Source organism: Chiloscyllium plagiosum, unplaced genomic scaffold (assembly GCF_037043375.1).
Source record: "Chiloscyllium plagiosum isolate Xiang-an unplaced genomic scaffold, Cpla_swu_hap1 HiC_scaffold_14, whole genome shotgun sequence".
In the NCBI taxonomy this organism is placed as follows: Eukaryota; Metazoa; Chordata; class Chondrichthyes; order Orectolobiformes; family Hemiscylliidae; genus Chiloscyllium; species Chiloscyllium plagiosum.
This window is the reverse complement of record NW_028270152.1, coordinates 9,975,736-9,997,396: the sequence shown is the minus strand read 5'-3', so window position 1 is coordinate 9,997,396 and position 21,661 is coordinate 9,975,736. Positions and strand designations below refer to the sequence as shown.

Genomic DNA, 21,661 nt, shown 5'->3' with positions numbered 1-21,661 from the left:
GTCATCATTGCCTTATAAAACCATAGAGCTGCCCTCTCAACAGAGAGAGATGACTGGTGGTGGTTTAACCTGAGGGTCAGCATGGCTCAGGCAAGGGTGACATTGCAAAGGAGAGACCTCATAGTAACCTCAACTGGTGCAGAAATTGACTCCGTGACGTTAGCATCACTCTGCGTCAGAAACAATCCTTCCAGCCAACCAGACCCCTCTTCAAGGTTAATGTCAAGGTGCCTCAAATCGTTTCTTTATCTTCACCGCCAGTAGGTCACAAAAGATTTATCAGTTCTTAAACAGGAGCAGTTCTTCCTGATATTTCCATAAGACCATACAACATAGGAGTGGAAGTAAGGCCAATTCACCCATCGAGTCCACTCCGCCATTCAATCATGGCTGATGGGCACTCTCCCCATATCCCTTAGCCCCTTGCGAGATCAAGAATTTATCAATGTCTCCCTTGAAGACATTTAACATCCCGGCCTCCACTGCATTCCGTGGCAGTGAATTCCACAGGCCCACTCTGGCTGAAGAAATGTCTCCTCATTTCCGTTCTAAATTGACACCCTCTAATTCTAAGGCTGTGTCCACTGGTCCTGGTATCCCTGCCTGACGGAAACAAATTCCCAGCGTCCACACTTTCTTCCATTTGCAATTTACAGAAGAGGAGGTGAACACAATGTGAAAAGCTAATACAAAAACAAGAGAGCATTGAGACAGACACATGAATAGACAGCGAATAGAGGGATGGCAGGCAGATGGCATTAGTTTAGAATGGCATCATGGTTGGCACAGACATGATGGGCCGAAGCACCTGTTCCTCAGCTGTACTGTTGTATAGTTAAGTACAAAACTGCTGATGAAAGGTCAAAGGTCAGAGCATTAACCACTGAGAAGGCAACATTGGTTATAAAGGAATGTCTGATGGAAAAGACGAATGGAAGGAGACAACTTTGATAATAACTGTATACAGAGGACCTTACACTAACCTCAATATAAACCACAATTCAACAGTAAAGTTGGTATTGTCTTACCTTAAGGAACTTGTACAACAGGAAGGTAAACCAATTAGTCAGCATCTTCTCAGCAACAGACTCAGTCCTATTGAAAAGAAATGTTATAAATGTCAAGATATATCGAGCAATTTCATCTCGTAACAGTAGAACTATCTTTTCCAGACCATCCGCAGGGATATAATGTCATAAAAGTGTGCTAAAAAAAGCAGCTCTAGTCTTAAACCATTTACTCTAGTCGTGGCAGCGTCACTTATTGGTTATCCCAAATAGTACTACACATATTCCAGCCCAGGGGACCGTCATGTGTCAGAGATTTGGGGAGGAAGGTGGGGTTTTAAGGGATTATTGAGTCAGGGGTTAGCCCAATCAGGGATTGGGGCACAGGGGGGAATTAGTGAGTCAGGGTTTGGGGCACGGGGGGTGGGGGGCGGTTAGTGAGTCAGGGATTGGGGCACGGGGGGTGTTAGTGAGTCAGGGATAAGGGCATGGGAGGAATTAGTGAGTCAGGGATTGGGGCACAGGGGGGAATTAGTGAGTCAGGGATTGGGGCACGGGAGGGGTAACTGGTGAGTCAGGGATTGGGCCACGCGGGGGGGTGGGGGGGTGGGGGGAGTTAGTGAGTCAGGGATTAGGACACAGTGAGGTGGTATTAGTGAGTCAGGGATTGGGGCACGGGGGGTGGAATTAGTGAGTCAGGGATTGGGGCACAAGGGGTGGAATTAGTGAGTCAGGGATTGGGGCATGGGGGAATTAGTGAGTCAGGGAATGGGGGTTGGGGGGAATTAGTGAGTCAGGGATTAGGGTTTGGGGGGGATTAGTGAGTCAGGAATTGGGGCATGGGGGGAATTAGTGAATCTGGGATTGGGAGTTGGGGGGGAATTAGTGAGTCAGGAATTGGGGTTTGGGGAGGGATTAGTGAGTCATGAATTGGGGCATAAGGGGAATTAGTGAATCAGCGATTGGGGGTTGGGGGGGAATTAGTGAGTCAGGGATTGGGGGTTGGGGGGGAATTACTGAATCAGAGATTGGGGCACGGGGGGGTTAGTGAGTCAGGGATTGGGGGTTAGGGGGAATTAGTGAGTCAGGGATTGGGGCACGGGGGGTTAGTGAGTCAGGGATTGGGGTTGGGGGGAATTAGTGATTCAGGGATTAGGGCACGGGGGAAATTAGTGAGTCAGGGATTAGGACACAGTGAGGGGGAAATAGTGAGTCAGGGATTGGGACATGGGGGGGAATTAGTGAGTCAGGGTTTAGGACACAGTGAGGGGGTATTAGTGAGTCAGGGATTGGGGCACAGGGGGTGGAATTAGTGAGTCAGGGATTGGGGCACGGGGGGGAATTAGTGAGTCAGGGATTGGGGGTTGGGGGAAATTAGTGAGTCAGGGATTGGGGGTTGGGGGGAATTAGTGAGTCAGGGATTGGGGCACGGGGGGGTTAGTGAGTCAGGTATTGGGGGATGGGGGGAACTAGTGAGTCAGGGATTGGGGCACAGGGGGAATTAGTGAGTCAGGAATTAGGGGATGGGGGGAACTAGTGAGTCAAGGATTGGGGGATGGGGGAATTAGTGAGTCAGGGATTGGGGCACGGGGGGAATTAGTGAGTCAGGGATTGGGGGATGGGGGAACTAGTGAGTCAGGGATTGGGGCACAGGGGGAATTAGTGAGTCAGGGATTGGGGCATGGGGGGAATTAGTGAGTCAGGGATTGGGGGACGGGGGAATTAGTGAGTCAGGGTTTGGTGGATGGGGGGAATTAGTGAGTCAGGGATTGGGGCACAGGGGGGAATTAGTGAGTCAGGGATTGGTGCACGGGGGGAGGAATTAGTGAGTCAGGGATTGGGAGATGGAGGGAATTAGTGAGTCAGGGATTGCGGGTTGGGGGAACTAGTGAGTCAGGGATTGGGGGATGGGGGAATTAGTGAGTCAGGGATTGGGGGATGGGGGAAATTAGTGAGTCAGGGATTGGGGCATGGGGGCGAATTAGTTAGTCAGGGATTGGGAGAGGGTGGAATTAGTGAGTCAGGGATTGGGCACCGGGGTTGGAATTAGTGAATCAGGGATTGGTGCACGGGGGTGGTTAGTGAGTCAGGGATTAGGGCACGGGGGGAATTAGTGAGTCAGGGATTGGGGCACAGTGGGGAATTAGTGAATCAGGGATTAGGACACAGTGAGGAGGAATTAGTGAATCAGGGATTGGGGCATGGGTGGGATTTAGTGAGTCAGGGTTTAGGACACAGTAAGGGGGTATTAGTGAGTCAGGGATTGGGGCACAGGGGGTGGAATTAGTGAGTCAGGGATTGGGGGTTGGGGGGAATTATTGAGTCAGGGATTGGGGGTTGGGGGGGAATTAGTGAGTCAGGGATTGGTGGTTGGGGGGGGAATTAGTGAGTCAGGATTTAGGACACAGTGAGGGGGTATTAGTGAGTCAGGGCTTCGGGCACAGGGGGTGGAATTAGTGAATCAGGGATTGGGGCACAGGGGGTAATTAGTGAGTCAGGGATTGGGGCACAGGGGGGAATTAGTGAGTCAGGATTGGGCTTTGGGGGGAATTAGTGAGTCAGGAATTGGGGCACAAGGGGGATCAGTGAGTCAGGGATTGGGGCACGGGGGGAATTAGTGAATCAGGGATTAGAGGTTGGAGGGGGAATTAGTGAGTCAGGGATTGGGGGGTTGTGGGGGAATTATTGAATCAGGGATTCGGCGTTGGGGGGAATTAGTGAGTCACGGATTGGGGCACGTGGGGAAATTAGTGAGTCAGGGATTTGGGCACGTGGGAGTTAGTGAGTTCATGAAATTGGGGGATGGGGGAATTAGTGAGTCAGGGATTGGGGCACAGGGGGAATTAGTGAGTCAGGGATTAGGGGATGGGGGGGATTAGTGAGTCTGGGATTGGGTGATGGAAAAATTAGTGAGTCAGGGATTGGGGGATGAGAGTATTAGTGAGTCAGGGATTGGGGCACGGGGGGGAATTAGTGAGTCAGGGATTGGGGGACGGGGGAATTAGTGAGTCAGGGTTTGGTGGATGGGGGGAATTAGTGAGTCAGGGATTGGGGCATGGGGGGGAATTAGTGAGTCAGGGATTGGGGGACGGGGGAATTAGTGAGTCAGGGTTTGGTGGATGGGGGGAATTAGTGAGTCAGGGTTTGGTGGATGGGGGGAATTAGTGAGTCAGGGATTGGGGCAGGGGGGAACTAGTGAGTCAGGGATTTGTGGTTGGGGTAATTAGTGAGTCAGGGATTGGTGCACGGGGGTGAATTAGTGAGTCAGGGATTGGTGCACGGGGGAGGATTAGTGAGTCAGGGATTGGTGCACGGGGGTGGGAATTAGTGAGTCAGGGATTGGTGCACGGGGGCGGAATTAGTGAGTCAGGGATTGGGGGAATCGGGAGAATTAGTGAGTCAGGGATTGGGGCACGAGGGTGGAATTAGTGAGTCAGGGTTTGGGGGTTGGGGGGAATTAGTGAGTCAGGGATTGGGGCACGGGGGAATTCGTGAGTCAGGGATTGGAGGTTGGGAGGAATTAGTGAGTCAGGGATTGGGGGTTGGGGGGAATTAATGAGTCAGGGATTGGAGCACAGGGGATGGAATTAGTGAGTCAGGGATTGGGGTATGGGGGAATTAGTGAGTCAGGGACTGGAGCACAGTGGGTGGAATTAGTGAGTCAGGGATTGGGGTATGGGGGAATTTGTGAGTCAGGGATTGGAGCACAGGGGGTGGAATTAGTGAGCCAGGGATTGGGGCACAGGGGACGGAATTAGTGAGTCAGGGATTGGGGCACAGGGGATGGAATTAGTGAGTCAGGGATTGGGGCACGGGGGAATTAGTGAGTCAGGGATTGGGGCACAGGGGGTGGAATTAGTGAGTCAGGGAGTGTCGGCTGGGGGGAATTAGTGAGTCAGGGATTGGGAGTTGGGGGGGAATTAGTGAGTCAGGGATTGGTGGTTGGGGGGGGGGAATAGTGAGTCAGGGTTTAGGACACAGTGAGGGGGTATTAGTGAGTCAGGGATTGGGGCACAGGGGGTGGGATTAGTGAGTCAGGGATTGGAGCACAGGGGGTGGAATTAGTGAGTCAGGGATTGGGGTATGGGGGAATTAGTGAGTCAGAGATTGGAGCACAGGGGGTGGAATTAGTGAGCCAGGGATTGGGGCACAGGGGGGAATTAGTGAGTCAGGGATTGGGGCACAGGGGGGAATTAGTGAGTCAGGGATTGGGATTTGGGGGAAGTAGTGAGTCAGGAATTGGGGCACAAGGGGGATCAGTGAGTCAGGGATTGGGGCACGGGGGTGGAATTAGTGAGTCAGGGTTTGGGGGTTGGGGGGAATTAGTGAGTCAGGGATTGGGGCACGGGGGAATTCGTGAGTCAGGGATTGGAGGTTGGGAGGAATTAGTGAGTCAGGGATTGGGGGTTGGGGGGAATTAATGAGTCAGGGATTGGAGCACAGGGGATGGAATTAGTGAGTCAGGGATTGGGGTATGGGGGAATTAGTGAGTCAGGGACTGGAGCACAGTGGGTGGAATTAGTGAGTCAGGGATTGGGGTATGGGGGAATTTGTGAGTCAGGGATTGGAGCACAGGGGGTGGAATTAGTGAGCCAGGGATTGGGGCACAGGGGACGGAATTAGTGAGTCAGGGATTGGGGCACAGGGGATGGAATTAGTGAGTCAGGGATTGGGGCACGGGGGAATTAGTGAGTCAGGGATTGGGGCACAGGGGGTGGAATTAGTGAGTCAGGGAGTGTCGGCTGGGGGGAATTAGTGAGTCAGGGATTGGGAGTTGGGGGGGAATTAGTGAGTCAGGGATTGGTGGTTGGGGGGGGGGAATAGTGAGTCAGGGTTTAGGACACAGTGAGGGGGTATTAGTGAGTCAGGGATTGGGGCACAGGGGGTGGGATTAGTGAGTCAGGGATTGGAGCACAGGGGGTGGAATTAGTGAGTCAGGGATTGGGGTATGGGGGAATTAGTGAGTCAGAGATTGGAGCACAGGGGGTGGAATTAGTGAGCCAGGGATTGGGGCACAGGGGGGAATTAGTGAGTCAGGGATTGGGGCACAGGGGGGAATTAGTGAGTCAGGGATTGGGATTTGGGGGAAGTAGTGAGTCAGGAATTGGGGCACAAGGGGGATCAGTGAGTCAGGGATTGGGGCACGGGGGTAATTAGTGAATCAGGGATTGGGGGTTGTGGGGGAATTATTGAATCAGGGATTGGGCGTTGGGGGAAATTAGTGAGTCACGGATTGGGGCACGGGAGGAAATTAGTGAGTCAGGGATTGGGGCACGTGGGGGTTAGTGAGTTCATGAATTTGGGGGATGGGGGAATTAGTGAGTCAGGGATTGGGGCACAGGGGGAATTAGTGAGTCAGGGATTAGGGGATGGGGGGAATTAGTGAGTCAGGGATTGGGGGATGGGGAGATTAGTGAGTCAGGGATTGGGGGATGAGAGAATTAGTGAGTCAGGGATTGGTGCACGGGGGGGGGAATTAGTGAGTCAGGGATTGGTGCACGGGGGGTGAATTAGTGAGTCAGGGTTTGGTGGATGGGGAGAATTAGTGAGTCAGGGATTGGGGCACGAGGGTGGAATTAATGAGTCAGGGTTTGGGGGTTGGGGGGAATTAGTGAGGCAGGGATTGGGGCACGGGGGGGAATTAGTGAGTCAGATATTGGGGCAGGGGGGAATTAGTGAGTCAGGGATTTGTGGTTGGGGTAATTAGTGAGTCAGGGATTGGTGCACGGGGGGGAATTAGTGAGTCAGGGATTGGTGCACGGGGGAGGATTAGTGAGTCAGGGATTGGTGCACGGGCGGGGGGATTAGTGAGTCAGGGATTGGTGCACGGGGGGGGAATTAGTGAGTCAGGGATTGGGGGATGGGGAGAATTAGTGAGTCAGGGATTGGGGCACGAGGGTGGAATTAGTGAGTCAGGGTTTGGGGGTTGGGGGGGATTCGTGAGTCAGGGATTGGGGCACGGGGGGTGGAATTAGTGAGTCAGGGATTGGGGGATGGGAGGAATTAGTGAGTCAGGGATTGGGGGTTGGGGGGAATTAGTGAGTCAGGGATTGGAGCACAGGGGATGGAATTAGTGAGTCAGGGATTGGGGTATGGGGGAATTAGTGAGTCAGGGATTGGAGCACAGGGGGTGGAATTAGTGAGTCAGGGATTGGGGTATGGGGGAATTAGTGAGTCAGGGATTGGAGCACAGGGGGTGGAATTAGTGAGTCAGGGATTGGGGTATGGGGGAATTAGTGAGTCAGGGATTGGAGCACAGGGGGTGGAATTAGTGAGCCAGGGATTGGGGCACAGGGGACGGAATTAGTGAGTCAGGGATTGGGGCACAGGGGAATTAGTGAGTCAGGGATTGGGGCACAGGGGGTGGAATTAGTGAGTCAGGGAGTGTCGGCTGGGGGGAATTAGTGAGTCAGGGATTGGGGGTTGGGGGGGAACTAGTGAGTCAGGGATTGGTGGTTGGGGGGGGAAATAGTGAGTCAGGGTTTAGGACACAGTGAGGGGGTATTAGTGAGTCAGGGATTGGGGCCCAGGGGGTGGGATTAGTGAATCAGGGATTGGGGCACAGGGGGGAATTAGTGAGTCAGGGATTGGGGCACAGGGGGGAATTAGTGAGTCAGGGATTGGGATTTGGGGGGAATTAGTGAGTCAGGAATTGGGGCACAAGGGGGATCAGTGAGTCAGGGATTGGGGCACGGGAGGAATTAGTGAATCAGGGATTAGAGGTTGGGGGGGAATTAGTGAGTCAGGGATTGGGGGTTGTGGGGGAATTATTGAATCAGGGATTGGGCGTTGGGGGGAATTAGTGGGTCACGGATTGGGGCACGAAGGGAAATTAGTGAGTCAGGGATTGGGGCACGTGGGGGTTAGTGAGTTCATGAATTTGGGGGATGGGGGAATTAGTGAGTCAGGGATTGGGGCACAGGGGGAATTAGTGAGTCAGGGATTAGGGGATGGGGGGAATTAATGAGTCAGGGATTGGGGGATGGGGAAATTAGTGAGTCAGGGATTGGGGATGAGAGAATTAGTGAGTCAGGGATTGGTGCACGGGGGGGGGAATTAGTGAGTCAGGGATTGGTGCACGGGGGGGGAATTAGTGAGTCAGGGTTTGGTGGATGGGGAGAATTAGTGAGTCAGGGATTGGGGCACGAAGGTGGAATTAGTGAGTCAGGGTTTGGGGGTTGGGGGGAATTAGTGAGTCAAGGATTGGGGCACGGGGGGGAATTAGTGAGTCAGGGATTGGGGCAGGGGGGAATTAGTGAGTCAGGGATTGGGGCACAGGGGGTGGAATTAGTGAGTCAGGGAGTGTCGGCTGGGGGGAATTAGTGAGTCAGTGTTTGGGGGTTGGGTGGAATTAGTGAGTCGGGGATTGGGGCACGGGGGAATTAGTGAGTCAGGGATTGGGGCACGGGGGGGAATTAGTGAGTCAGGGATTGGTGCACGGGGGGGGAATTAGTGAGTCAGGGTTTGGTGGATGGGGAGAATTAGTGAGTCAGGGATTGGGGCACGAAGGTGGAATTAGTGAGTCAGGGTTTGGGGGTTGGGGGGAATTAGTGAGTCAAGGATTGGGGCACGGGGGGGAATTAGTGAGTCAGGGATTGGGGCAGGGGGGAATTAGTGAGTCAGGGATTGGGGCACAGGGGGTGGAATTAGTGAGTCAGGGAGTGTCGGCTGGGGGGAATTAGTGAGTCAGTGTTTGGGGGTTGGGTGGAATTAGTGAGTCGGGGATTGGGGCACGGGGGAATTAGTGAGTCAGGGATTGGGGCACGGGGGGGAATTAGTGAGTCAGGGATTGGGGGATGATGGAATTAGTGAGTCAGGGATTGGGGGATGGGAGTATTAGTGAGTCAGGGATTGGGGCACGGGGGGGAATTAGTGAGTCAGGGATTGGGGGACGGGGGGAATTAGTGAGTCAGGGATTGGGGGATGGGGGAATTAGTGAGTCAGGGATTGGGGCACGGGGGGGAATTAGTGAGTCAGAGATTGGGGCACGGGGGGGAATTAGTGAGTCAGGGATTGGGGCGGGGGTGGAATTAGTGAGTCAGGGATTTGTGGTTGGGGTAATTAGTGAGTCAGGGATTGGTGCACGGGGGTGGAATTAGTGAGTCAGGGATTGGGGGATGGGGAGAATTAGTGAGTCAGGGAATGGGGGATGGGGAGAATTAGTGAGTCAGGGAATGGGGCACGAGGGTGGAATTAGTGGATCAGGGTTTGGGGCACGGGGGGAGTTAGTGAGTCAGGGATTGGGGCACGGGGGGCAATTAGTGAGTCAGGGATTGGGGCACAGGAGGTGTAACTGGTGAGTCAGGGATTGGGGCACGAGGGTGGAATTAGTGAGTCAGGGTTTGGGGGTTGGGGGGAATTAGTGAGTCAGGGATTGGGGCACGGGGGAATTCGTGAGTCAGGGATGGGGGGTTGGGAAGAATTAGTGAGTCAGGGATTGGGGGTTGGGGGGAATTAGTGAGTCAGGGATTGGAGCACAGGGGATGGAATTAGTGAGTCAGGGATTGGGGTATGGGGGAATTAGTGAGTGAGGGATTGGAGCACAGGGGGTGGAATTAGTGAGTCAGGGATTGGGGTATGGGGGAATTAGTGAGTCAGGGATTGGGGCACAGGGGGTGGAATTAGTGAGTCAGGGAGTGTCGGCTGGGGGGGAGTTAGTGAGTCAGGGTTTGAGGTTTGGGGGGGAATTAGTGAGTCAGGGATTGGTGGTTGGGGGGTGAATTAGTGAGTCAGGGTTTAGGACACAGTGAGGGGGTATTAGTGAGTCAGGGATTGGGGCACAGGGGGTGGAATTAGTGCATCAGGGATTGGGGCACAGGGAGGAATTAGTGAGTCAGGGATTGGGGCACGGGGGGAATTAGTGAGTCAGGGATTGGGATTTGGGGGGAATTAGTGAGTCAGGAATTGGGGCACAAGGGGGATCAGTGAGTCAGGGATTGGGGCACGGGGGAAATTAGTGAATCAGGGATTGGAGGTTGGGGGGGAATTAGTGAGTCAGGGATTGGGGGTTGTGGGGGAATTATTGAATCAGGGATTGGGCGTTGGGGGGAATTAGTGAGTCACAGATTGGGGCACGGGGGAGATTAGTGAGTCAGGGATTGGGGGATGAGAGTATTAGTGAGTCAGGGATTGGGGCACGGGGGGGGGGGGAATTAGTGAGTCAGGGATTGGGGGACGGGGGAATTAGTGAGTCAGGGTTTGGTGGATGGGGGGAATTAGTGAGTTAGGGATTGGGGCACAGGGGGGAATTAGAGTCAGGGATTGGTGCACGGGGGGAGGAATTAGTGAGTCAGGGATTGGGAGATGGAGGGAATTAGTGAGTCAGGGATTGCGGGTTGGGGGAACTAGTGAGTCAGGGATTGGGGGATGGGGGAATTAGTGAGTCAGGGATTGGGGGATGGGGGAAATTAGTGAGTCAGGGATTGGGGCATGGGGGCGAATTAGTCAGTCAGGGATTGGGAGAGGGTGGAATTAGTGAGTCAGGGATTGGGCACCGGGGTTGGAATTAGTGAATCAGGGATTGGTGCACGGGGGTGGTTAGTGAGTCAGGGATTAGGGCACGGGGGGAATTAGTGAGTCAGGGATTGGGGCACAGTGGGGAATTAGTGAATCAGGGATTAGGACACAGTGAGGAGGAATTAGTGAATCAGGGATTGGGGCATGGGTGGGATTTAGTGAGTCAGGGTTTAGGACACAGTAAGGGGGTATTAGTGAGTCAGGGATTGGGGCACAGGGGGTGGAATTAGTGAGTTGGGGGTTCGGGGGAATTATTGAGTCAGGGATTGGTGGTTGGGGGGGGAATTAGTGAGTCAGGGATTGGTGGTTGGGGGGGGAATTAGTGAGTCAGGATTTAGGACACAGTGAGGGGGTATTAGTGAGTCAGGGATTCGGGCACAGGGGGTGGAATTAGTGAGTCAGGGATTGGAGCACAGGGGGTGGAATTAGTGAGCCAGGGATTGGGGCACAGGGGACGGAATTAGTGAGTCAGGGATTGGGGCACAGGGGAATTAGTGAGTCAGGGATTGGGGCACAGGGGGTGGAATTAGTGAGTCAGGGAGTGTCGGCTGGGGGGAATTAGTGAGTCAGGGATTGGGGGTTGGGGGGGAATTAGTGAGTCAGGGATTAGTGGTTGGGGGGTGAAATAGTGAGTCAGGGTTTAGGACACAGTGAGGGGGTATTAGTGAGTCAGGGATTGGGGCACAGGGGGTGGGATTAGTGAATCAGGGATTGGGGCACAGGGGGGAATTAGTGAGTCAGGGATTGGGGCACAGGGGGGAATTAGTGAGTCAGGGATTGGGATTTGGGGGGAATTAGTGAGTCAGGAATTGGGGCACAAGGGGGATCAGTGAGTCAGGGATTGGGGCACGGGGGGAATTAGTGAATCAGGGATTAGAGGTTGGGGGGGAATTAGTGAGTCAGGGATTGGGGGTTGTGGGGGAATTATTGAATCAGGGATTCGGCGTTGGGGGGAATTAGTGAGTCACGGATTGGGGCACGGGGGGAAATTAGTGAGTCAGGGATTGGGGCACGTGGGGGTTAGTGAGTTCATGAATTTGGGGGATGGGGGAATTAGTGAGTCAGGGATTGGGGCACAGGGGGAATTAGTGAGTCAGGGATTGGGGATGGGGGGAATTAGTGAGTCAGGGATTGGGGGATGGGGAAATTAGTGAGTCATGGATTGGGGATGAGAGAATTAGTGAGTCAGGGATTGGTGCACGGGGGGGAATTAGTGAGTCAGGGATTGGTGCACGGGGGGGAATTAGTGAGTCAGGGTTTGGTGGATGGGGAGAATTAGTGAGTCAGGGATTGGGGCACGAGGGTGGAATTAGTGAGTCAGGTTTTGGGGGTTGGGGGGAATTAGTGAGTCAGGGATTGGGGCACGGGGGGGAATTTGTGAGTCAGGGATTGGGGCAGGGGGGAATTAGTGAGTCAGGGATTTGTGGTTGGGGTAATTAGTGAGTCAGGGATTGGTGCACGGGGGGGAATTAGTGAGTCAGGGATTGGTGCACGGGGGGGCGGAATTAGTGAGTCAGGGTTTGGTGGATGGGGAGAATTAGTGAGTCAGGGATTGGGGCACGAGGTTGGAATTAGTGAGTCAGGGTTTGGGGGTTGGGGGGAATTAGTGAGTCAGGGATTGGGGCACGGGGGGGGAATTTGTGAGTCAGGGATTGGGGCAGGGGGGAATTAGTGAGTCAGGGATTGGGGCACGAGGTTGGAATTAGTGAGTCAGGGTTTGGGGGTTGGGGGGAATTAGTGAGTCAGGGATTGGGGCACGGGGGGGGAATTTGTGAGTCAGGGATTGGGGCAGGGGGGAATTAGTGAGTCAGGGATTTGTGGTTTTGGTAATTAGTGAGTCAGGGATTGGAGCACGGGGGGGAATTAGTGAGTCAGGGATTGGTGCACGGGGGTGATTAGTGAGTCAGGGATTGGTGCACGGGGGGGGAATTAGTGAGTCAGGGATTGGGGGATGGGGAGAATTAGTGAGTCAGGGATTGGGGCACGAGGATGGAATTAGTGAGCCAGGGTTTGGGGGTTGGGGGGGATTAGTGAGTCAGGGATTGGGGCATGGGGAATTCGTGAGTCAGGGATTGGGGGTTGGGAGGAATTAGTGAGTCAGGGATTGGGGGTTGGGAGGAATTAGTGAGTCAGGGATTGGAGCACAGGGGGGAATTAGTGAAGAGAAATTCCAGCAGGCTAAGATAAAAGATAGGGAGGAGGGACTTGGGGGAGGGGCGTCGGAAATGTGATAGGTGGAAAAAGGTCAAGGTGAGGGTGATAGGACAGATTGGGGTGGGGGCGGAGAGGTCGGGAAGAAGATTGCAGGTTAGGGAGGCGGTGCTGAATTTGATGGATTTGACTGAGACCGGCTGGGGGGAGGTTCCAGCAGGCTAAGATAAAAGATAGGGAGGAGGGACTTGGGGGAGGGGCGTCGGAAATGTGATGGAATTAGTGAGTCAGGGATTGGAGCACAGGGGGTGGAATTAGTGAGTCAGGGATTGGGGTATGGGGGAATTAGTGAGTCAGGGATTGGGGTATGGGGGAATTAGTGAGTCAGGGATTGGAGCACAGGGGGTGGAATTAGTGAGTCAGGGATTGGAGCACAGGGGGTGGAATTAGTGAGTCAGGGATTGGGGCACGGGGGAATTAGTGAGTCAGGGATTGGGGCACGGGGGAATTAGTGAGTCAGGGTTTGGGGGTTGGGTGGAATTAGTGAGTCGGGGATTGCGGCACGGGGGAATTAGTGAGTCAGGGATTGGGGCACGGGGGGGAATTAGTGAGTCAGGGATTGGGGGATGATGGAATTAGTGAGTCAGGGATTGGGGGATGGGAGTATTAGTGAGTCAGGGATTGGGGCACGGGTGGGAAATAGTGAGTCAGGGATTGGGGGACGGGGGGAATTAGTGAGTCAGGGATTGGGGGATGGGGGAATTAGTGAGTCAGGGATTGGGGGATGTGAGTATTAGTGAGTCAGGGATTGGGGCACGGGGGGGAATTAGTGAGTCAGAGATTGGGGCACGGGGGGAATTAGTGAATCAGGGCTTGGGGGATGAGAGGAATTAGTGAGTCAGGGATTGGGGGTTGGGGGGAATTAGTGAGTCAGGGATTGGGGGTTGGGGGGAATTAGTGAGTCAGGGATTGGGGGATGGGGGGAATTAGTGAGTCAGGGATTGGGGCATGGGGGGAATTAGTGAGTCAGGGATTGGGGAACTGGGGGGAATTAGTGAGTCAGGGATTGTGGGATGGGGGAATAAGTGAGTCAGGGATTGGGGCACAGGGGGGAATTTGTGAGTCAGGGATTGGTGCACGGGGGGGAGGAATTAGTGAGTCAGGCATTGGGAGATGGAGGGAATTAGTGAGTCAGAGATTGCGGGTTGGGGGAACTAGTGAGGCAGGGATTGGGGGAGGGGGAATTAGTGAGTCAGGGATTGGGGGAGGGTGGAATTAGTGAGTCAGGGATTAGGGCACGGGGGGAATTAGTGAGTCTGGGATTGGGGCACAGTGGGGAATTAGTGAATCAGGGATTAGGACACAGTGAGGAGGAATTAGTGAATCAGGGATTGGGGCATGGGTGGGATTTAGTAAGTCAGGGTTTAGGACACAGTGAGGGGGTATTAGTGAGTCAGGGATTGGGGCACAGGTTGTGGAATTAGTGAGTCAGGGATTGGGGGTTGGGGGGAATTAGTGAGTCAGGGATTGGGGGTTGGGGGGAATTAGTGAGTTCATGGAATTGGGGGATGGGGGAATTAGTGAGTCAGGGATTGGGGCACCGGGGGAATTAGTGAGTCAGGGATTAGGGGATGGGGGGAATTAGTGAGTCAGGGATTGGGGGATGGGGGAATTAGTGAGTCAGGGATTGGGGGATGAGAGTATTAGTGAGTCAGGGATTGGGGCACGGGGGGAATTAGTGAGTCAGGGATTGGGGCACAGGCGGTGGAATTAGTGGGTCAGGGAGTGTTGGCTGGGGGAAATTAGTGAGTCAGGGATTGGGGGTTGGGTGGAATTACTGAGTCGGGGATTGGGGCACGGGGGTATTAGTGTGTCAGGGATTGGGGCACGGGGGGGAATTAGTGAGACAGGGATTAGGGCGGGGGGGAATTAGTGAGTCAGGGATTTGTTGTTGGGGTAATTAGTGAGTCAGGGATTGGTGCACGGGGTGGGGGGAGGATTAGTGAGTCAGGGATTGGTGCACGAGGAGGGAATTAGTGAGTCAGGGATTGGGGGATGGGGGAATTAGTGAGTCATGGATTAGGGGATGGGGGGAATTAGTGAGTCAGGGATTGGGGCACGGGGGAATTAGTGAATCAGGGATTGGGGCAAGGGGGTAAATTAGTGAGTCAGGGATTGGGGCACGGTCGGGTTAGTGAGTCAGGTATTGGGGGATGGGGGGAACTAGTGAGTCAGGGATTGGGGCACAGGGGAATTAGTGAGTCAGGAATTAGGGGATGGGGGGAACTAGTGAGTCAGGGATTGGGGCACGGGGGGAATTAGTGAGTCAGGGATTGGGGCATGGGGGAGAATTAGTGAGTCAGGGATTGGGGGATGGGGGAATTAGTGAGTCAGGGATTAGGGGATGGGGGGAACTAGTGAGTCAGTGATTGGGGGATGGGGGGAATTAGTGAGACAGGGATTAGGGCGGGGGGGGAATTAGTGAATCAGGGATTTGTTGTTGGGTAATTAGTGAGTCAGGGTTTGGTGCACGGGGGGGGAGGATTAGTGAGTCAGGGATTGGTGCATGAGGAGGGAATTACTGAGTCAGGGATTGGGGGATGGGGGAATTAGTGAGTCAGGGATTAGGGGATGGGGGGAATTAGTGAGTCAGGGTTTGGGGCACGGGGGAATTAGTGAATCAGGGATTGGGGCAAGGGGGGAAATTAGTGAGTCAGGGATTGGTGCACGGGGGGGGAATTAGTGAGTCAGGGATTTGTGGTTGGGGTAATTAGTGAGTCAGGGATTGGTGCACGGGGGGGAATTAGTGAGTCAGGGATTGGTGCACAGGGGGGGAATTAGTGAGTCAAGGATTGGGGGTTGGGGGGAATTCGTGAGTCAGGGATTGGGGCACGGGGGAATTAGTGAATCAGGGATTTGGGCAAGGGGGGAAATTAGTGAGTCAGGGATTGGTGCAGGGGGGGGAATTAGTGAGTCAGGGATTGGTGCACAGTGGGGGAATTAGTGAGTCAGGGATTAGGGTTGGGGGGAATTAGTGAGTCAGGGATTGGGGGTTGGGGGGGAATTAGTGAGTCAGGGATTGGTGGTTGGGGGGGGAATTAGTGAGTCAGGGTTTAGGACACAGTGAGGGGGTATTAGTGAGTCAGGGATTGGGGCACAGGGGGTGGAATTAGTGAATCAGGGATTGGGGCACAGGGGGGAATTAGTGAGTCAGGGATTGGGGCACAGGGGGGAATTAGTGAGTCAGGAATCAGGGGTTGGGGGGAATTAGTGAGTCAGGAATTGGGGCACAAGGCGAATTAGTGAGTCAGGGATTGGGGAACGGGGGGAATTAGTGAATCAGGGATTGGAGGTTGGGGGGGGAATTAGTGAGTCAGGGTTTGGGGGTTGGGGGGAATTAGTGAGTCAGGAATTGGGGCACAAGGCGAATTAGTGAGTCAGGGATTGGGGCACTGGGGGAATTAGTGAATCAGGGATTGGAGGTTGGGGGGGAATTAGTGAGTCAGGGATTGGGGGTTGTGGGGGAATTATTGAATCAGGGATTGGGGGTTGGGGGGAATTAGTGAGTTACGGATTGGGGCACGGGGCGAAATTAGTGAGTCAGGGATTGGGGCACGTGGGGGTTAGTGAGTTCATGGAATTGGGGGATGGGGGTATTAGTGAGTCAGGGATTGGGGCACCGGGGGAATTAGTGAGTCAGGGATTGGGGGATGAGAGTATTAGTGAGTCAGGGATTGGGGCACGGGGGGGAATTAGTGAGTCAGGGATTGGGGCACAGGGGGTGGAATTAGTGAGTCAGGGAGTGTCGGCTGGGGGAAATTAGTGAGTCAGGGATTGGGGGTTGGGTGGAATTACTGAGTCGGGGATTGGGGCACGGGGGTATTAGTGTGTCAGGGATTGGGGCACGGGGGTATTAGTGTGTCAGGGATTGGGGCACGGGGGGGAATTAGTGAGACAGGGATTAGGGCGGGGGGGGAATTAGTGAGTCAGGGATTTGTTGTTGGGGTAATTAGTGAGTCAGGGATTGGTGCACGGCGGGGGGGAGGATTAGTGAGTCAGGGATTGGTGCACGAGGAGGGAATTAGTGAATCAGGGATTGGGGCAAGGGGGGTAATTAGTGAGTCAGGGATTGGTGCACGGGGGGGATTAGTGAGTCAGGGATTTGTGGTTGGGGTAATTAGTGAGTCAGGGATTGGTGCACGGGGGGGAATTAGTGAGTCAGGGATTGGTGCACAGGGGGGGAATTAGTGAGTCCAGGATTGGGCGTTGGGGGGAATTAGTGAGTCAGGGATTGGGGCACGGGGGAATTAGTGAATCAGGGATTGGGGCAAGGGGGGAAATTAGTGAGTCAGGGATTGGTGCACGGGGGGGAATTAGTGAGTCAGTGATTTGTGGTTGGGGTTATTAGTGAGTCAGGGATTGGTGCAAGGGGGGGAATTAGTGAGTCAGGGATTGGTGCACAGGGGGGGAATTAGTGAGTCAGGGATTGGGGTTGGGGGAAATTAGTGAGTCAGGGATTGGGGGTTGGGGGGGAATTAGTGAGTCAGGGATTGGTGGTTGGGGGGGGAATTAGTGTGTCAGGGTTTAGGACACAGTGAGGGGGTATTAGTGAGCCAGGGATTGGGGCACAGGGGGTGGAATTAGTGAATCAGGGATTGGGGCACAGGGGGGAATTAGTGAGTCAGGGATTGGGGCACAGGGGGGGAATTAGTGAGTCAGGAATCGGGGGTTGGGGGGAATTAGTGTGTCAGGAATTGGGGCACAAGGCGAATTAGTGAGTCAGGGATTGGGGCACAATGCGAATTAGGGAGTCAGGGATTGGGGCACTGGGGGAATTAGTGAATCAGGGATTGGAGGTTGGGGGGGAATTAGTGAGTCAGGGATTGGGGGTTGTGGGGGAATTATTGAATCAGGGATTGGGGCACAGGGGGAATTAGTGAGTTACGGATTGGGGCACGGGGCGAAATTAGTGAGTCAGGGATTGGGGCACGTGGGGGTTAGTGAGTTCATGGAATTGGGGGATGGGGGAATTAGTGAGTCAGGGATTGGGGCACCGGGGGAATTAGTGAGTCAGGGATTGGGGAACGGGGGGAATTAGTGAATCAGGGATTGGAGGTTGGGGGGGAATTAGTGAGTCAGGGTTTGGGGGTTGGGGGGAATTAGTGAGTCAGGAATTGGGGCACAAGGCGAATTAGTGAGTCAGGGATTGGGGCACTGGGGGAATTAGTGAATCAGGGATTGGAGGTTGGGGGGGAATTAGTGAGTCAGGGATTGGGGGTTGTGGGGGAATTATTGAATCAGGGATTGGGGGTTGGGGGGAATTAGTGAGTTACGGATTGGGGCACGGGGCGAAATTAGTGAGTCAGGGATTGGGGCACGTGGGGGTTAGTGAGTTCATGGAATTGGGGGATGGGGGAATTAGTGAGTCAGGGATTGGGGCACCGGGGGAATTAGTGAGTCAGGGATTAGGGGATGGGGGGAATTAGTGAGTCAGGGATTGGGGGATGGGGGAATTAGTGAGTCAGGGATTGGGGGATGAGAGTATTAGTGAGTCAGGGATTGGGGCACGGGGGGGAATTAGTGAGTCAGGGATTGGGGCACAGGGGGTGGAATTAGTGAGTCAGGGAGTGTCGGCTGGGGGAAATTAGTGAGTCAGGGATTGGGGGTTGTGTGGAATTACTGAGTCGGGGATTGAGGCACGGTGGTATTAGTGTGTCAGGGATTGGGGCACGGGGGGGAATTAGTGAGTCAGGGATTTGTTGTTGGGGTAATTAGTGAGTCAGGGATTGGTGCTCGTGGAGGGAATTAGTGAGTCAGGGATTGGGGGATGGGGGAATTAGTGAGTCAGGGATTAGGGGATGGGGGGAATTAGTGAGTCAGGGATTGGGGCACGGGGGAATTAGTGAATCAGGGATTGGGGCAAGGGGGCAAATTAGTGAGTCAGGGATTTGTGCACGGGGGGGGAATTAGTGAGTCAGGAATTTGTGGTTGGGGTAATTAGTGAGTCAGGGATTGGTGCACGGGGGGGAATTAGTGAGTCAGGGATTGGTGCACAGGGGGGGAATTAGTGAGTCAGGGATTGGTGCACGAGGGTGGAATTAGTGAGTCAGTGTTTGGGGGTTGGGGGGAATTAGTGAGTCAGGGATTGGGGCACGGGGGAATTAGTGAGTCAGGGATTGGAGCACAGGGGATGGAATTAGTGAGTCAGGGTTTGGGGGTTGGGGGGAATTAGTGAGTCAGGGATTGGAGCACAGGGGGTGGAATTAGTGAGTCAGAGATTGGGGCACAGGGGAATTAGTGAGTCAGGGATTGGGTGACGGGGGGAATTAGTGAGTCAGGGATTGGGGCACAGGGGGTGGAATTAGTGAGTCAGGGAGTGTCGGCTGGGGGAAATTAGTGAGTCAGGGATTGGGGGTTGGGTGGAATTACTGAGTCGGGGATTGGGGCACGGGGGTATTAGTGTGTCACGGATTGGGGCACGGGGGGGAATTAGTGAGACAGGGATTAGGGCGGGGGGGAATTAGTGAGTCAGGGATTTGTTGTTGGGGTAATTAGTGAGTCAGGGATTGGTGCACGGGGTGGGGGGGAGGATTAGTGAGTCAGGGATTGGTGCACGAGGAGGGAATTAGTGAGTCAGGGATTGGGGAATGGGGGAATTAGTGAGTCAGGGATTAGGGGATGGGTGTATTAGTGAGTCAGGGATTGGGGCACGGGGGGGAATTAGTGAGTCAGGGATTGGGCGACGGGGGGAATTAGTGAGTCAGGGTTTGGGGGATGGGGGGGAATTAGTGAATCAGGGATTGGAGCACAGGGGGTGGAATTAGTGAGTCAGGGGTTGGGGCACGGGGGGAATTAGTGAGTCAGGGATTGGGGCACTGGGGGTGGAATTAGTGAGTCGGGGATTGGGGCACAGGGGAAATAGTGTGTTAGGGATTGGGGCACTGGGGGGAATTAGTGAGTCAGGGATTGGAGCGGGGGGGAATTAGTGAGTCAGGGATTGGTGCACGCGGGGGAATTAGTGAGTCAGGGATTGGTGCACGGGGGGAGGATTAGTGAGTCAGGGATTGGTGCACGGGGGAGGAATCAGTGAGTCAGGGATTGGTGCACGGGGGGAAAATTAGTGAGTCAGGGATTGGGGGATGGGGAGAATTAGTGAGTCAGGGATTGGGCCATGAGGGTGGAATTAGTGAGTCAGGGTTTGGGGGTTGGTGGAAATTAGTGAGTCAGGGATTGGGGCATGGGAGAATTAGTGAGTCAGGGATTGGGGGTTGGGAGGAATTAGTGAGTCAGGGATTGGAGCACAGGGGATGGAATTAGTGAGTCAGGGATTGGGGTATGGGGGAATTAGTGAGTCAGGGATTGGAGCACAGGGGGTGGAATTAGTGAGTCAGGGGTTGGGGCACGGGGGAATTAGTGAGTCAGGGATTGGGGGTTGGGAGGAATTAGTGAGTCAGGGATTGGAGCACAGGGGATGGAATTAGTGAGTCAGGGATTGGGGTATGGGGGAATTAGTGAGTCAGGGATTGGAGCACAGGGGGTGGAATTAGTGAGCCAGGGATTGGGGCACAAGGGACGGAATTAGTGAGTCAGGGATTGGGGCACAGGGGATGGAATTAGTGAGTCAGGGATTGGGGTATGGGGAGAATTAGTGAGTCAGGGATTGGAGCACAGGGGGTGGAATTAGTGAGTCAGGGGTTGGGGCACGGGGGAATTAGTGAGTCAGGGATTGGGGGACAGGGCGAATTAGTGAGTCAGGGGTTGGGGCACGGGGGAATTAGTGAGTCAGGGAATGGGGGACGGGGGAATTAGTGAGTCAGGGATTGGGGCACAGGGGGTGGAATTAGTGAGTCGGGGATTGGGGCACAGGGGGAATTAGTGTGTCAGGGATTGGGGCACTGGGGGGAATTAGTGAGTCAGGGATTGGGGGACGGGGGGGAATTAGTGAGTCAGGGATTGGGGCACAGGGGGTGGAATTAGTGAGTCAGGGATTGGGGCACGGGAGGAATTAGTGAGTCAGGGATTGGGGGATGGGAGGGAATTAGTGAGTCAGGGATTGGGGCACGGGGGGAATTAGTGAGTCAGGGATTGGGTGTTGGGTGGAATTAGTGAGTCAGGGATTGGAGCACTGGGGGTTATTAGTGAGTCAGGGATTAAGACACAGTGGGGTTAATGAGTCAGGGATTGAGATGAGAAACTGTCAGAAATTTGGGAGCTGTGTGTTTAGTGATTTGGGGATCAGAATTTTTCAGGCAGGCATTATGAGCAGGGTTAGAAACGCCAATTGAAGTGAACAGTCTGGGTGTCTTATGAGAACCAAGTTGCTATGACTTTTAAGAATTTGTAATCTGACTGGCCAAGACCCATTGGCAACCCAGAATGCCAACATAGGGGATTCTGATAGACTTTTTACTGAGCTGTCTGGGGTATAATTGGATGCCAGCTAAGATGCCACATCCCATGCAGACATCAAATAAAATTCAGAAAATTGTACATGGGATTGTGTCAAATCAGAACAGCATAGAGGGGTTCAAGAGGGCAAGTTTGGGGGTCAAGATCTCTAACATCCATCTCACCTGGGACACTCTCCAAACGTTACACTTTCTGACCAAACTGATCTTAACTCAGTCTCCGTTTCAGCATTGACCAGCTAATTGGATCCCCAAAGTCTCCAAGATACAGGCACCTTATGATGACATTTTCTGTTCATAATTGGAATTTTTTTTTATTAAACAATTGCTTGAACAGCAGTCGCAGGAACCCACAGCCAAATTAACATTCTACTGTCCTTGAGCTCATCTCTGTGTTTATCTAACAGAGTGTGGAAAATGGAAAATGTTTCCCAATTCAAATACCTAACGTGCATTCAAACACTCCCAGGACAGGGACAGCACGAGGTTAGATACAGAGTAAAGCTCACTCTAATCTTTTAAACTGAAAGTAAAACTCTCTCTACACTTTCTCCACCAAATGCTCCCAGGCCAGGACAG

The 21,661-nt window shown here is 53.7% G+C and overlaps 1 protein-coding gene across 2 annotated transcripts in view; it reads right to left on the bottom strand.

Annotated features, from left to right (window-relative positions):
• The window catches only part of LOC122558816 (plexin-A1-like), a 588,446-nt gene that overhangs the window by 55,409 nt on the left and 511,376 nt on the right, over positions 1-21,661 (bottom strand). For both annotated transcript variants that reach the window (XM_087994072.1, XM_087994073.1), the window contains exon 23: positions 1,029-1,095. In XM_087994072.1, the coding sequence (XP_087850198.1) occupies positions 1,029-1,095 (67 nt within the window). The remainder of the gene's footprint in view (positions 1-1,028; positions 1,096-21,661) is intronic.